Below are 15,554 nucleotides of genomic sequence, written 5' to 3' on the forward strand. Positions count from 1 at the left end.
ACATGTCCCAAAGGGTGTCGCAGACCCAAGTTGGGGAGTCCGAACACCGTCAGTCGGTGCCGTTCGTGTCTGTACTCTCTGAACGGGCGCTAGCGCAGTGGATCGGTTTTGCCCTATTCTTGTTTAGGGTGCCTGTCTGTTAGTTTCTCTGCTGTTTCTGGGGCTCGTTGCACTCTCGTGCAAAGTGTCCTAGCTGTCCACAACTGTAACATTCTTGAGTTTTGGCTGGGGTTGGCTGTTCCTGCCCTCATTTACCCATGCGGCGTTCTGCTGTGCCTTAACTAGGTTCATTTCTGCCAGCTCTTCATCGGGTGTTATAAATGCGGTTTTGCCTGCAATTGATTGCTCCCAAGCGTGGGACAATCTCTTCAAAACCCATTTTTCATTGTGGGCCTCATCTGAGGGGTCATAATTTGCGCAAGCTTTTCGTCCTGCTTCTGTGGCGTGGGAGACTAGAATTCGAGTCCATTTGGCCATATTATCTGGGGACAAATTGGCACGGGCTAACTCTCCAAAAACTGCGGTAAAGTGAATCCACAAACGTCCAGCAAACGCTGTGGGGTGCTCGGTCTTCTTTTGCCTACACTTATTTAGGCCTTCTACGGGGTCTCCTCTGTTAAAGCCGATCGCATCAAGGATCGCTGTGTGCATCTCTTGGAGTGTGCCTCCTCCTACGTTCTGTGGGTCGGGAAGGGCTGCTACGACTGAAGGGTTGAGGCTTAAAACTGTGAGCTTCACTTGCTCCTTTTCGTCCAGGCCGTACATGGTAGCCTGTTGTTTGACTTTTGCGAAAAATTGGTAGGGGTCTGAAGTGGGAAGGAACGGTGCAATATTTCCACACGCTCCCGTAATTGGGTCACGGTTAATGCGGTTGTGTAAAGGAAGTCTGCTTCTCCTTCTCCTGCGGCCCTGCGGTGTGTGGTTACAGGATTCCTGGGGGTGTGTTCTGCCTGTTCGGTTGGGGGTTGGGGCGCTTTCCTTTTCTGGGGTTTTTCCTGCGTACATGTCCCATGTACGTATCTATGGGCAGTCTCGTTCAATTCCTGCCAATCGGGGCCGTTTTCTTGATATAATTGGGGTCCGAATGTACTCTGAAATCCATTTTGCACGGACAGCAGAGATTGCAATTCTGCAATTTGTTTCCGGCATTTTGCGTGGTCTACTGAGTTCGGCCTTTGTTCCGTCGTGGGAGTATGGAGTGCTCGTAGGGCTGCTTTTAAATCATTGCACTGTTTCTGCAATTTCTCAACTTGCTGTTCTGTTTCTTGTCTTACCCAGACCGCACGTTGCGTGTCCTGGTGGGCCTTATCGTATTGCGTCTGAAAACTGTTCAAATGCGCGAGACAAGACTGATGTGCCCTCTTGGCATCATCCACCTCTCTGTCCCTTGCTGCTAACTGCTCTTTCAGATCTCGATCCTCTTTCTCTACCTCACTCGCGTCTACCTTACTGGTTCGGTCTCTCTCCTCTATCGCTCTACAGAGCGTCCTAATGACCTCCTCTGTGCCTCGCAATTGTGCCAAACAGGACAAGATTGCCATCGGCTTGCGAGCTTTTCCCAAGCTCTTCTTGTGTATCTCTGACAGGTTCTCCCACCAAGTATGTCCTATACTCCCAGGCCGTTTCCTCATTATCACAGAATTCACACCAAAGGGGCCATCCTTTCCCTTTGAGATATTTCCTGATCTCATCTTCCCAAACGAGACACTGTCCTACTCTACTGGTCGCTGCAACCTCGAATTCCTGGCCTCGAATTCCTGGGGGTTCATAAGGCGTTCCATTGCCTTCTTTGCCATTTTCTCTACTAGGTTCTCAACCGAATTTGGAACAGGGCGTGATAACGCGGTGATGTAAACACGGGTACGGCTTACGCTAATTTACGGCCTACAAAACTCCCGACAGTTTTACGCAACAAAATCTCTCAGGTTTACCTTATATCCCTGTTAGTACGCATGCATTAACACACTTCCGAATCTCGGAGGCTTGATCAGTACTGTTTTGACGCTTGTGGTTTTTCTGTTCCCAATTGGATTCTTAATTCAAATTTTGGGTTCTCTCAGAGTGGTTAGGCCACTTCTAAGTCGAGTCCCGTCATATGTCGCCAGTAAATGTTGCTAACTGTGGTTGGCTCTGTTTAATCACGTTTGCTTAAGAGTCGCCAGGTATCTTTTGACACCGCCACAAGGTTCAGAACCGAATACTGATCAATGACTCGATACACCAGTTAGTAAGTACAAAAGCAATGCTCATTTATTTACACACAGTCAAATCTACTCATGCATAAACTCTACAAACTAAACTACCACTATTACTAAAGCCTATACTTAGCTTTGGGTGCCCAGTCAGAGGAACAATGGCCATTTCTCGGTTCTGAGGATGCTGGGTTGAGCTGTTTACAGGGTAGCAACTAGGAGCGTCTATCTCGTAGCGTGCGTTGACTTGGAACTTACTTGGTCTGGTGCAGCTGCTAGACAGGTCTCTCTCTTCGGTGAGAGCCAAAGCCAAAGGAGGAGGGTTCTCCCTTGGGGGATACCTTTTATACTGAAAAGGGCTTTGCGAGCTTTTGGGCGGGCCTTGAACTTGGCCTCAACTAATTGGGTCTTTCCCAATCATCGGTATCGATTTTCCTCCAATAGAGGGGTGGTTCCCTGATCGCTGGGCGTGTCCCTGATCGTTGGGCGTGTCCTGGTGACTGTCAGTCTGCTTTATCTTAGCTCCTTCTGGCGCCGGGTTGTCTGTCCTAACATTGTGTATCTCAATGTTTCCCTTTTGTCCCTGGAGATGGCTCATTAGTATGTAGATTGTTTGGTGGTTTCTGTCCTGTCTGAGAGTTTAAGGTTCTAATCAACAGACAGAGCTTGCACCTGCTTGTTTCTTAGCATTGTCCAATTTTCCCTGCATTCTTTGCAAGTGTCCATTTTGTAATCTGGACGTGGCCATCCCAGATGGCTGCAGCCGCACAGTGAAATCAGTCTCAAATCTATCAAGATTTATTTTGCTCAAGTTTTTTCTTACAGATCAGATATGAATTGCAGCCGGTTACAATACCATATGATAGCCATTATACAATTTAAATTCAGTTCACTGTCAATTATCATTACTGAATTTAACACCATCCCCACCGTGGATTTTAAAAGTATTCAAGAATTTTTGCAATTAAACAGAAATGTTTCCCCCCCACCCCCCGTCAGAAAGTATTACGTATTCCAATGTAAATCACTTGGCTGTTTAATCTGCCTAATTGCAGTTCGCTCCAAGAGTGGACAATCTTAAATGCTCTGTCTTTTTTTCAGCCACGCTCTCAGTTGCTCGATCTGCGAGGTCACGCTACTCCTCGCAGTGCCCCCAGCGGCTGCATACTGCTCCACGCTGTTGGTGTAATTCCAAATCTTCGACACATCACTCTCAAACAGAGGACTTTTGGAAAAAGAGAAGACATTGATTAGGTGGAATGTAACAATTAGACCGTCGTCACTCCGAAGTTCAAAAAAAAACATGATGGTTTCCACTCACGCATATCTCAGTGGAAAACAAACACTTATATTAATAATAATCTGTATTGTCACAAATAGGCTTACATTAACACAGCAATGAAGTTCCTGTGAAAAGCCCCTAGTCGCCACATTCAGGCGACTGTTCGGCTACACAGAGGGAGAATTCAGAATGTACAGATGACCTAACAGCACGTCTTTCGGGACTTGTGGGAGGAAACCGGAGCACCCGGAGGAAACCCACACAGACACGGGGAGAACGTGCAGACTCCGTACGGACAGTGACCCAAGCTGGGAATCGAACCTGGGACCCTGGCACCGTGAAGCAACAGTGCTAACCACTGTGCTACCGTGCCGCTCATTACGTGGCGAAGTTTTAACTCAAACTCACCCTGAACTTTTACCGGACTAATATTAACCACATTCCATTTAGCTTGGTTCTTGGAATAAAATTAATCCCCATGTTCCCAATTTCAGATGAATAATGACACCAACAGTAGGCACACAAAGTAAGCAAAATGAAGAATGTATCGTAAAACTCACAGGTATAGAAGGTGTTCTCCAAACTGTAACAGCAATAATATTTTATCATCAATAGTTTTTTCGAGTTATAAAATGAGATTACCCAGGGGAGACGGTATTGTCACTGGATTAGTTATCCAGTGAACCCAGAGTAATGCTCCGTGGATCCGGCTTTGAATCCCACCATGGCGGTTGGTGGAATTTGAATTCCATGAAAATCTGTATTTAAAACCATTATCGTAAAAACCCATCTGGTTCACTAATGTCCCTTCGGAAAGGAAATCTACCGTCTTTCCCTGGTCTGGTTTACATGGGACTCTCGGTCCACAGCAAATGACCGAGCAATCCACTTAATTCAGGGGCTGTTAGGGATGGGCAATAGATGTTGGGCCAGCCAGCAATGCTTACAACCCATGAAATTATTTTAAAATTCTAAATTCAAAAGGAAATGTATTTCCCAATTTCAAGTTAATTTACTTTGCTCAAACATGACCAGTTCCATTCCTCAGTATGAAAACATTCTGATATTTATTCCCCCCCCTCCGAAGTAAATGTACACAAGTACTTGGCAAAAATAAATCAGCTCCCCCTTCTGTTAAAACATAAACAAGATTCAGCTTCCATTCCGGTATCTATTGATTTCCCAGCTCCACTGTTCAGATGTACCAGAAGCCACAGCAAGAGGCAAGTCTCACCCTATCTCTACAGGAAATCTATCTTTTTCTCAACAGCCCTCCACCTTCCTCACCAGCACTGCGATCAGCCCTAAACTGGGGCTTCCTGCTGTTTGCTCCTGACCTACCCCAATCCAAACCCCATCTGCTCAAGGCATCCTTAGGCCTCAACTCCCACTTGCTCCTCTTGCAACCTCTCTCTTGGCACTCACTCTTCAATACCAAACAATGGCCCTGGAAGAAAAAACTAGCTTGAAAAACTACCGGGGCAGCACGGTAGCATAGTGGTTAGCACTGCGGCTTCACAGCGCCAGGATCCCAGGTTCGATTCCCCGCTGGGTCACTGTCTGCATGTTCTCCCCGTGTCTGCGTGGGTTTCCTCCGGGTGCTCCGGTTTCCCCCCACAGTCCAAAGACGTGCAGGTTAAGTGGATAGAACATGCTAAATTACCCTTAGTGTCCAAAAAAGGTAAGGAGGAGTTATTGGGTTACGGGGATAGGGTGGAAGTGAGGGCTTAAAGTGAGTCGGTGCAGACCCGATGGACCGAATGGTCCCCTTCTGCACTGTATGTTCGATGAAAACACCAACCCATTGTGACTCATTACTGATTCTTTCACTGACATCAACTCTTACCAAATAAAGATGAATGCAATTGATCCACAATACATACCTAATGGTCTTGAAATCATCCAGGGTGAGCTGATCCATTTCAATACCTTTCTTTTCTGCCAAGTGAACAGCTCTTCCAGAAGCACTGTGGGCTTCCCTGAATGGCATCTGCAGCAAGACAAATCTAGTCAAGTATTCAGGTGTAATCACAGACTGAAAAAATTGCCGACACACACACACGCGCACGGCCAAGAGTTTAACCATCTGAAATATGGGGTTTCTAACTATATAGTACTGTGTAGCCGTGATTACGTTTGCCACCCTTAATAGGCAGCAGAGTCTGTTTAAAGAGATACTTTAGAAACCAGAATACTAGAGGTTAACCAGACCGATGTACAAAGGCAGCAAAAACAAAATGATCACAGTTTAGTCATTTGGAATGCACATCCTTTATCAGTGCTTAATGCGTGATAGGCTGCAACAACATTCTGCCTAAATCTGTATTTCTAGGGATTATTTCACATAAAAAAACAATAGATTTTAATTTATTATCATTGCTGAAGTATCATCAAATTTTGTGAGTGACAAAGCAATCTGTGCAATCAGAAAATCATACAGAATTGAGAGGCACACACCAATTTTGTTAGTATAATTGATATTTTGGAAATGGGTGCAGAGTAACCTTTTCGAGAACGCAATGACTTTTGGAAGTTGCGTATTTGTTCACTGCCAAAGATATCTTTTTGAATTAAGTAGGATTGTTGCTACACTGTAAGAGAATGTGGGCGAGTTTTATCGACCGTGTCCCGCCGGAATCGGGGGGATCCAGATTTGCAAAGTTAAGTGAGCGTAACTGCTCACTTAACTATGCCTAAGTCAGATCTAATCAGCCACCGGGATCTCACGGCCTCTCTCTGAGGAGACCCCAGCCAGGCGCCGGTTAGCACTGGTTCCCACAACAGGCGGAACAGTACTTGGGGGGGGGGGGGGGGGGGCGCGTCTCCCAGTCGATCGAAGACCCCGAGTGATTGGCCTCTGGGCAGAGTGGCACCATGCCACTGCTGATGCCACCAGGGCACAGTGGCACTGCCAGCCTAACACCCTGGCAATGCCACCGGGTGGCCAGCCTGACACTGCCAGGGTACCCAGGTGGTACTTCCAGCCTGGTAGGGGCACTGACAGGGTGCCATGATGGCAGTGCCAAGGTGGCATTTTGCCCACACCAGGGATTGGTCCTGGGAAGAGCCCTGCCCATATGCGGTGGAGCAGAGGGGAGGGTGTGCTCCACCCCACCCACCCCAGCCCCCAACAGGTGTTCCGGCAGTCGCATTTGGAGATTAAGAGCTCGGGGCATTTTCCTGTGCTGGCGAACGGAGCTCCTCAGTGCAAGAAATGTGACTGAGTGTGGACTCGGTCAGGCATTTCCCGCCGAGGCCCAAATAAATAATAGAGCCCCGTTCGATAGTCTGTGTTACTACACTGTAAGAAATTGTGAGAACAACATCACTGTCACCCTCAATAAGAGGGTGATGGTTTAATAGCTGATTGGGTGGAGAATCTTCAAAATACTGCTGAGGTGTACTGCAAAGCAGTCAATCCAATCGTCCAGCAATCGTCTTGGGTCACTGTACTTGATGCTCTCGATACAACAGCAGAATAGCCAAGCCTAGAGCTCTAGGTTGTAATGCACTGGCTGATCTTAAATAGGTCTTTTTGGAATTAGCCGATGGAAACAGCAGCTGGATTTGACATTTTCCCTAATGTTACCGATTGGGAGGGTGGGTCTTAAGGAAGAAGTCCTTTGCTAATACACAATGGGTTTCTCTCCAGAACATCTCGTGGCACACAGGCAGCTGCTAAATTCACTGGGTGGTGGACATTATAAAACGGCTTCAGCTTTAAGGTATGGTCCAAATGCTCACCTTCTTGCGAACCAAGTAATAAGCCAGATCTGTAGCCAGCATGTTTGGGCTCAAAGCCTTCTTCATGGCATCTTCATGAACCTTCAGGAAAAAAGTAACATTGTACACAATGAACAAAACAATGGTCTTCTTTTATCTTTTGATGGGATGCGGGCATTGCTGGCAAGGCCAGCATTTGTTGCCCACTCTCCATTGCCCCCAAACTGAGCAACTTTCATGGTCATCATTCCTGATACTAGCTTCCCATTGCAGATTTTACGAGTTGAATTTAAATTCCACCATCTGCAATGGGTGGAGATTTGAATCAATGTTTCCCCAATGGATTAGTCTGGATTCTAGATTACTAGTCCAGTGACATTACCTATACACTACCATCTCCCCCACTTCAAAGAAGCCAAGAAAGTCTAAGGGAAATACTTCTTGTTCAAAGTATTTTACTGTGTCACCCCACCGCCACCCCCAACTCTCCAAACATATCCAATAAAACATTATCGTCTCATAAGAATTTGGAATTAAACTTAAAAAAAATAACCAAACTAGGAGACAATCAGGTCGCAACAAAAAGTACTCAAGAGTTAAGACTTTAACTCTCGATTCTTTCTACAAGTATTTAATAAGAATTTAAACATTTGTCCCAATATTGCTTACACATTGTAGAACCTCTGCAACTAGACAATTGACAGTAATGATAATCTTACTAAATGTTAATTTATTGTTTTACAAAAGAACAAATCTAAAGTTAGGTCCAGAATAGCTCCTGTTCTGAAGTAATAGATCTAAAGGGTATCTTTAAATTAATAGCTGTTACATGCCAATCACAATTATTTAGATGTTTTAATTTTTGCCATGAGGTTAAAATCTTGGGTAATGCGAGGGTTATGTCCAATTTGGTCACTGAATATCTGAATCAAGCGAATTGCCACCTTCTGATTAAAACTGCCTTTACTCAATCCTAATGACATTCCTTGGTCTCGCCTTGGAAACGCTGCTGGTGTAGCATGTATCTTTGCAAATCCCTAACCACTGCGTGAAACTCTGAACATTTTGGATGCAGAGTGGGAAGTTAGGCCCATACTCTCCAGGTTTGACGTTGTCCTTGCATTCGGCAAGCAGCGAAAGCCGGATTCCACCATGCTGGGTTGGCTTCTAATCAAGGCGTCAGGCATGAAATGCGGAGGTTTTACCATGTGTACCACTCAGCATTAATATCCTGAAGGTAAACTGAGGGGGCTATTACCTTTAATGTAGATATTACACCTGATGCCACTTGGAGTACGGCAGTGACGGTGTCAATGCTTTCAAACATTGCCTCCTTGTCTTCCTGTAAAAGTGAAACAGATTCTCACAATTCATAATGGACAACACTGTATCATTCCTTCTTTTCTCACCTCAATTTTCTTCTCTCACCCCCCACCCCTTCTTAAACAGGTTATCTTCTTGCTGATGTACATGGAAAGGACTCTGAACGTAGGGCAGTGCAATTTGGGTAAGGTGGGATAAATGGTGATTTAAGTTCACTGAATCTCTATTGTTCTATGATGCTGGTTGCTGGCTGAGGAACTCACCCAACAGGTTGTTCTTCTTAGGCATGTCTTGCAGGTGAAAGTTGACAGTCTATTTAATTGTCAGGTAAAAGCCTAATAGTCAACTTTGGTTCTCACCTTAATAAACTGTGCAGGGATTTGGGGCGTGATTTAACAGAAAACATAGTCCCAGTTTCGGCATGAAATAGCGGTGTGTTTCCCCGATCCTATAGCACCAAAAGCGACCCGCTATCAAACTGGATTTTGTTTTTTTGGGGGGTATCTATGAGAACGAGGCCTCACTTACTTCATTTCCTGCACTGATGAGCTGAGATCCATTTTTAAATGCTGCCCTGTTCTCTCAACACCCCCCTCCCACCCCACTGCAATCTTCGGACCCCTACCCCACCGCCAGCATCACAACTTACCGATTAGGGGGACCTCGAGCCCCCCCCCTCATAATGGCAGGGCCCGATCCCTAGCATGGGCAACCTGGCACTGGCAGTGCCATCTGGGCACCCTGGCAGTGCCCAAGAGGCAGTACCAGGGTGCTCAGGTGAAACCACCAGGCTATCACCCTGCCTCCGATTGTCTGGGAGACCCCCTCCCCCAAGTGCCGTTACGTAGTCATTTTCAGTGAATCTAACTGCTCACTTAAATATGCAAATCTGGATCCCGCCCAGTGAGGGCGAGATCCAGATTACAATGTAGCGCGAGATCTCATTAGATCTCATGAGGCCTCCCAAGATTTAATGGTCTTGTCGCGTCACCGAGTCGGGCGCAATAAGGCCGTTCGATCAAGCCCAGGAATCCAAACTATGCTCCAAGCAACTCAGAAATAATAAACCAATCGCTCCTCCGCATAAGATCAACTAACTTAGCACAGGCAAAGAAACAAAGTCAGCACAGGAAAACAAAGGTCCTGGTTTAGAGTCACACATGTTTACAGCATGGAAACAGGCCCTTCGGCCCAGCTTGTCTATGCCGCCCAGTTTCGATCTAGCCCCACTTGCCCGCATTTGGCCCATATCCCTCCATACCCACCCTGCCCATGTAACTGTTTGAACTGGCTCAGTATTTCATTGCCATATTGTGTGCCCCACATCACGTAGATTGCAGCAGTTCAAGAAGGCGGCTCACCACCATCCTGTCAAGGGTAGTTAGCGATGGGCAATGAATGTCAGCAATGCCAACAACCCGTAAGTGAATTTAAAAACTGATCTAGCACAAGGACTGTTGTCTATTTGATATGAACACTGGTTTAGGACTTTTAAGGGTTAATTCGCAATGATGCAGTGTCAATTTGCCACCTTGATGGGGAGATGCAAAGTGCGACCACCCCACCACACAGGATTTGGAATGAATTTCTTTGGATCCAAATTAATTCTCAGGATGTGGGCTTCATGGGCAAGGCTGGCATTTATAGCCCATCATTAATTGCCTCAAGATGGTTCTGGTGAATCCTCTTCCTGAAACTCTGAAATGTTTTAATACAATGAATTGACTTCACAGAGCAGTTAAAGTCCAGGTAAGGGGAGCAAATTTCCTTCCCGAAAGCACTAAGTGTCAATCAGTTGGGTTTTTAGAACAATCTCACAGCTTCATGGTAGTTCCAATAGATGTCAGCTTTCATATAAGATCAAATTCTTAAACTAATAGAGAGAGATATCAACTGGCATTCTCAGGATTAACTATCATAACCAGGGAAGATTCACCCAATAGTTAAGTCAGATATTAACACAGTTATCTTTATCCGACCGAGACAAATTGAGAAGTTAACATATTTAAACATTTCTTAGAAACATCTTCCTCATTCTTGATGGTTTGAGGGTCACAGGAGTTAGCTTTAGGTAGTTCCCACCTCACCTTGGGTAGGTGCCAGGTTAAACTGTCTGGTCTATTGGCCAACATCAGGACAGAGGGAATCAGGGGTGCATCTGCCAAACTTAATGCTAGGTGCAGTACAACCAATGCACAGTGGCAACAGCATGTACCATCTACAAGATGCATTGCAGTAACATACAAGACTCCTTCAACAACACCTTCCATACCCATGACCACTAACACCTAGAAGATTAAGGGAAACAGACACATGGGCAGGATGTGGCCCGCGCCTCTGATGAAATTCTAACTGACTAACTGGGGGCTGGTTTAGCACAGGGCTAAATAGCTGGCTTTTAAAGCAGACCAAGGCAGGCCAGCAGCACGGTTCAATTCCCGTACCAGCCTTCTCGAACAGGCGCCGGAATGTGGCGACTAGGGGCTTTTCACAGTAACTTCATTTTAAGCCTACTTGTGAGAATAAGCGATTTTCATTTCATTTTTAAATTGCTCAAGATATAGCCTGCTGGACCGGAGCCATTTTATGTTCGGCAGCCTGTTAATTGGCTGTGCGAGAGACTTCCACTTCCACCTGGAGATGATCCAATCCAATTAGCCTTCAGTTCAGCAGTCTCAGCAACACCAGGTGTGAGGAGTGGTCTTTGCTGGGACCACAGCCAGTACCCGAAGTAGAGGCGGTTAGAAGGCCAGACTGGAGGCAAGTCCGAGGGGGAGGGTCCTGACCGGCAGGTGCCAGAAATTGGTGTGAGTCACCGAGTTTGAGGGAGTGGGAGGAGTGTTACATTGGGATGGTATGACCTTGGGGGGAGGTGCCAGGGGGAGGAGATGCTCCAGGTAGGCCTAGGACAGATTCCTAAGGCGGAACCTGCGCCTGTGCCCAGTAAAGTGCTCAGACTACTTGCTATGCGTGGGCCTTCCATTAAGATAGGCAAAATAGTGGAGGGGGGGGGGGGGGGGGGGGGGGGGGGGGGAGGGCGAGGACAGAAATGAGACACTTAAGCATCTCATTAGGCCCAAGAGTGGGTACATTGCCCATGCTTTCTCATAAAATGATGGTCAGGTCAGGAATTGGCGGGGGTGGGGGGGTTGAAGACAATGGGGCAGGCCATGGCCTGCATTTCACAACTCCCCCACCTGCCTTCAATCGCACGGGGGAAATATAAAATCCTGCTCATGGGAATGCCATCACCTCTAATTCACACATCATCCAGACTTGGGAATACATCATTCTTCCTTCAGCATTGCGGTGTCAGAATTGGGAGCTCCCTCTGTTCCAGAACTGTGTATCTTTATCACATGGGCTCCAATATAATTAAATACAGACTCGTCACATCCTTTTGGCATTCCCAAGCAGCCAGTACACAGCAAGACTCCGGAGAACACTATGGTTAACTACTGGTGCTTCCATTCTGCCAACAGTCACGGTTTGGTAATAGCATATTTAGTTTACAAAACAAGTCTATCAGACATTATTAAACGTTTATCGAAAATGTTTCCTAAGCGGAGCATTAACATTAAATGTTTCAGTAAAACTCATCAGACTTTGGCGAAAGGACACCAAGAGAGTGACATGAATGTCTGTAACTTGACTGCTGAGGTGTAGTGAATATCTGGATACCTGCAAATCCTTATTGTATGTGCTTGGCAGACCTTTAAGAGTCATCAAAAATCCAGAAAACTGTAAAACAAAACAAAAAATTAAAAAGTGTACTTCAAAGAAAACCCAGGGATGGGGAATAATGACTTTCACAATGACCAAATCTAGAGAAATAGTTGCACACACATACACGAGACCGCTGGCTAGCAAAGTATCAACAATACCATTGCAGAAGCCATATCGTCCAAATTATTGAAAAATTGACTTGAAATTTCAATTTGTGCAATGGATTTATTTTGCAGCAAATATCACATTGCAGCAGTTCAGAATCAACTAGGCACTTTGTTGTAAAAATTCTCAATTGCACCAGTCGAATTATTCACAGAAATCTCTCTGCAGCTGGGGACCTACAACTGGTTGCAGTTACCCTGGGTTGGGACGTGTGCTAACTTGAGGAAGGGTTATAAACAGCTGTGTTGCCATTCCAATAACACCTTCCACAAAGGCTACATTCAGTTATGGTATCCTCAATGGGTGACTGGCCAGCCGATACTCATTCTTAAAGTTCATGTAAAACATTGGGCAAAGGGTGGGTAGTGGCAGTAAAATATGTCGGATGGCCATTCTACTGGGCTCTTGCCTGCTTTGACCTCATTGAACTTTATGGTTGGGTCAGAATAAGCCTGGCTGGTACTCCCATTCTGGCCCCAAGTGAAGCCCTTTTGTGGCCAATTAATGATTGTTTACTGCACTAAATTTTCAGGGCTGGCAGGAGAGGTTCAGGGGTGGGGTGGGATGGGAGGGAGGTGGGGAGGCCTGAAAAGTCACCATGCTCAGGCCTCAGGCAGGAGGGGAGGGGAACCATTTTCAGCATTGGGCAACCTGCCGACAAATAGGGTGGGTACTTACTCCCACCCCAGTCTCTGCACTAACACCGCTACTCCTCTCTGCCCTCCCCATCTGGTCCTTGGGCCTTGTATCCTCTGTCTGCCCAGAGTGCCCCGAAACTTACCTGGTCCTGGACTCCCACGACTTAGACTTGAGGACCGCTTGCAGTTCCAGTCCTGTCCACCATAGCGCCTGCTGCTGGCACTAGCGAGCTGTCAGTCAATGGGAATGGCTGACAGCTCTCCGAGGTGTGACTTCGTCCCAAGCGAGGGGCAGAAGTCCCACCTCCAGCCAATTAATGCTCGCTGGAATATTAAATGGCTGCGGGAGCCAGTATCGATGGCGCTGTGTTCGTCACAGACTCCTCGGATGACGGGAAGAGAAACTCTGCCATCCGCAAAATTCCTGGCCATGGTCACGTGGACACATAGCCCTGTGAAACTGTAGCCTGCCCAAAGGAGGGGAACATATTTGGGGTAAAAATTTGAGTTTTAATTAAAGTAAGTGCACATGGATACAACAGTGCTGAGTCATTCAGAATTTGCACTTTGGACTGGGCGTTTGGAAATGTCAAAACACACCCGGATAAGGTTTTGCGCAAGCCACAGTTTTGGCCATGTGCCTAACCTGGCCTCAATATCTTGGCGACTTCTCAGGTTTGTGACTTTAATCGAAAAAAACCCAAAGCGTGTGAATCATGAGGGAATTAAACGCATGAATCAATAGTTTAGACTGCATTTGGGCTTAACTGACTGACAGTCAAAATGTGCAGTTCAGTTATAAATACTCACAAGAGTTAGAATGAGGGAACAGCTTAACTCAATGTCACAGCCAGCCACACAATATCACAATACACTTACCCGCCCAAACACACTTCCAGTCTTGCCCCGAATCAGTTCCAGACTATCGGCATTCTTCTTCTGGGGCATCAGGCTACTCCCAGTGCTGGAAGATGATGAAAGCTCTTACCACAAACATTTAAATCAGCTAAACTGTTGCTCTTTTTTCTCACCTCTGCCATCCGGTAAGATACACATAATAGACTCCCCGCTAAACAGAAGTGGGATACAGACTTCCGGGTGCGGCTATGCAGAGCTAAGTCGCATGTTCGGCAGCTCCCGCTTGGAACGGACATTTGGGCTCTTTACAGGACCCCCAACGGCATTTTTTCGACATTTCCCGGTGTGGGATGAAGACTGCAACATTCCCCCGACAGTGTCCCCAGGAATGGTATGTCTCTTGGTAACCAGACCCGGCAGAAACAGTAAAAGATGTGGCTGTAGCTGCAGGATAGACAAAAGCCTCTTCCAGCATGCAGATGGGGGAAGGGCAAGCTTCAAGGCTGCAAGCTGACTTGAGGGCCTTTATTAAAGGTGAATTCTACCAGCAGAGGGAACAACTGTGAAAAGATCTACCAAGGCCATTGAAGAAGCGGGGACAAGACTTCCGGTGGCGGCCATGGAGGAGTAAGTCGCGCATTCAGCAGCTCCCGTCTGGAACGGACTCTCAGACCTTTTTCAGGAGTTTCCACAGACTTTTTGGGGCAGATTGGTGAAGCGAACACTGCCAAAAGGATTCCCTCTCGAGACTTCTGGTTGTGGCTATGTGGAGCCAAGTCGCACATTCGGCGGCTCCCGCAAAAACGGACTTTTGGGCTCTCTTCAGGGCCCCCTAGCGCACTTTTCTGACGTTTTCCGGTGTGGGAAGGAGTTAATAATAGCTCCCCGTCAGTATATGGCTATAACTAGGAGCGGGGCGACAAAAAAGGTGGTGGTGGACCCGAAGAAGGGAGGGAAGAAGGACAAAATGGCGGCGGGCGGAGACCAGGCAGCGTGGACGCAGTGGGCAGAGGAGCAACCGGAGGGTATCCAGTGCTGCCTCAGAGAGATTAAAACGGACCTGCTAGATGAAGGCTTCTATTGATAAGCTGCTGGAGACAAAGACGGCCCAGGAGGTGGCGATCCGAGAGGCTCGACAAAAGATCTCTGACAATGAGGACGAGATCTTAGGCCTGGCGGTAAAGGTGGAGGCGCACGAGGCGCTCCACAAGAAATGGCAGGAGCGGTTCGAGGAGATGGAGAATCGGTCGAGGCGGAAGAATCTGCGGATTCTGGGCCCCCAGAGGGGCTGGAGGGGCCGGGCGTGGGGGCCTATGTGGTCACCATGTTGAACTCGCTGATGGGAGCGGGGTCCTTCCAGGGGCCCCTGGAGCTGGAAGGGGCCCTCAGAGTGTTGGCGAGGAGGCCCAAGGCTAACGAGCCTCCGCCGGCGGTGCTGGTGCGGTTCCATCAGTTCGTCGATCGGGAGTGTGTGCTCAGGTGGGCCAAGACGGAGAGGAGCAGCAGGTGGGAGAATGCAGAGGTTCGGATATACCAGGACTGGAGTGCGGAGGTGGCAAAGAGGAGGGCCGGGTACAATCGAGCGAAGGCGGTGCTGCACAGGAAGGGGATGAAGTTTGGCATGTTGCAGCCGGCGCGACTGTGGGT

The 15,554-nt window shown here is 47.3% G+C and overlaps 1 protein-coding gene across 1 annotated transcript in view; it reads right to left on the reverse strand.

Annotated features, from left to right (window-relative positions):
- Nucleotides 1-2,974: 2,974 nt before the first annotated feature.
- asl (argininosuccinate lyase) overlaps nucleotides 2,975-15,554 on the reverse strand; it is a 61,732-nt gene continuing 49,152 nt past the window's right edge. The window contains exons 11-16 of the mRNA XM_072469474.1: nucleotides 13,929-14,013; nucleotides 12,202-12,261; nucleotides 8,456-8,539; nucleotides 7,219-7,299; nucleotides 5,358-5,464; nucleotides 2,975-3,417 (exon numbers count right to left, since the gene is read on the reverse strand). Coding sequence (XP_072325575.1) covers nucleotides 3,270-3,417; nucleotides 5,358-5,464; nucleotides 7,219-7,299; nucleotides 8,456-8,539; nucleotides 12,202-12,261; nucleotides 13,929-14,013 — 565 coding nt within the window. The 3' untranslated portion in view covers nucleotides 2,975-3,269. The remainder of the gene's footprint in view (nucleotides 3,418-5,357; nucleotides 5,465-7,218; nucleotides 7,300-8,455; nucleotides 8,540-12,201; nucleotides 12,262-13,928; nucleotides 14,014-15,554) is intronic.

The sequence above is a fragment of the Scyliorhinus torazame genome, chromosome 12, assembly GCF_047496885.1.
Source record: "Scyliorhinus torazame isolate Kashiwa2021f chromosome 12, sScyTor2.1, whole genome shotgun sequence".
Lineage (NCBI taxonomy): Eukaryota > Metazoa > Chordata > Chondrichthyes > Carcharhiniformes > Scyliorhinidae > Scyliorhinus > Scyliorhinus torazame.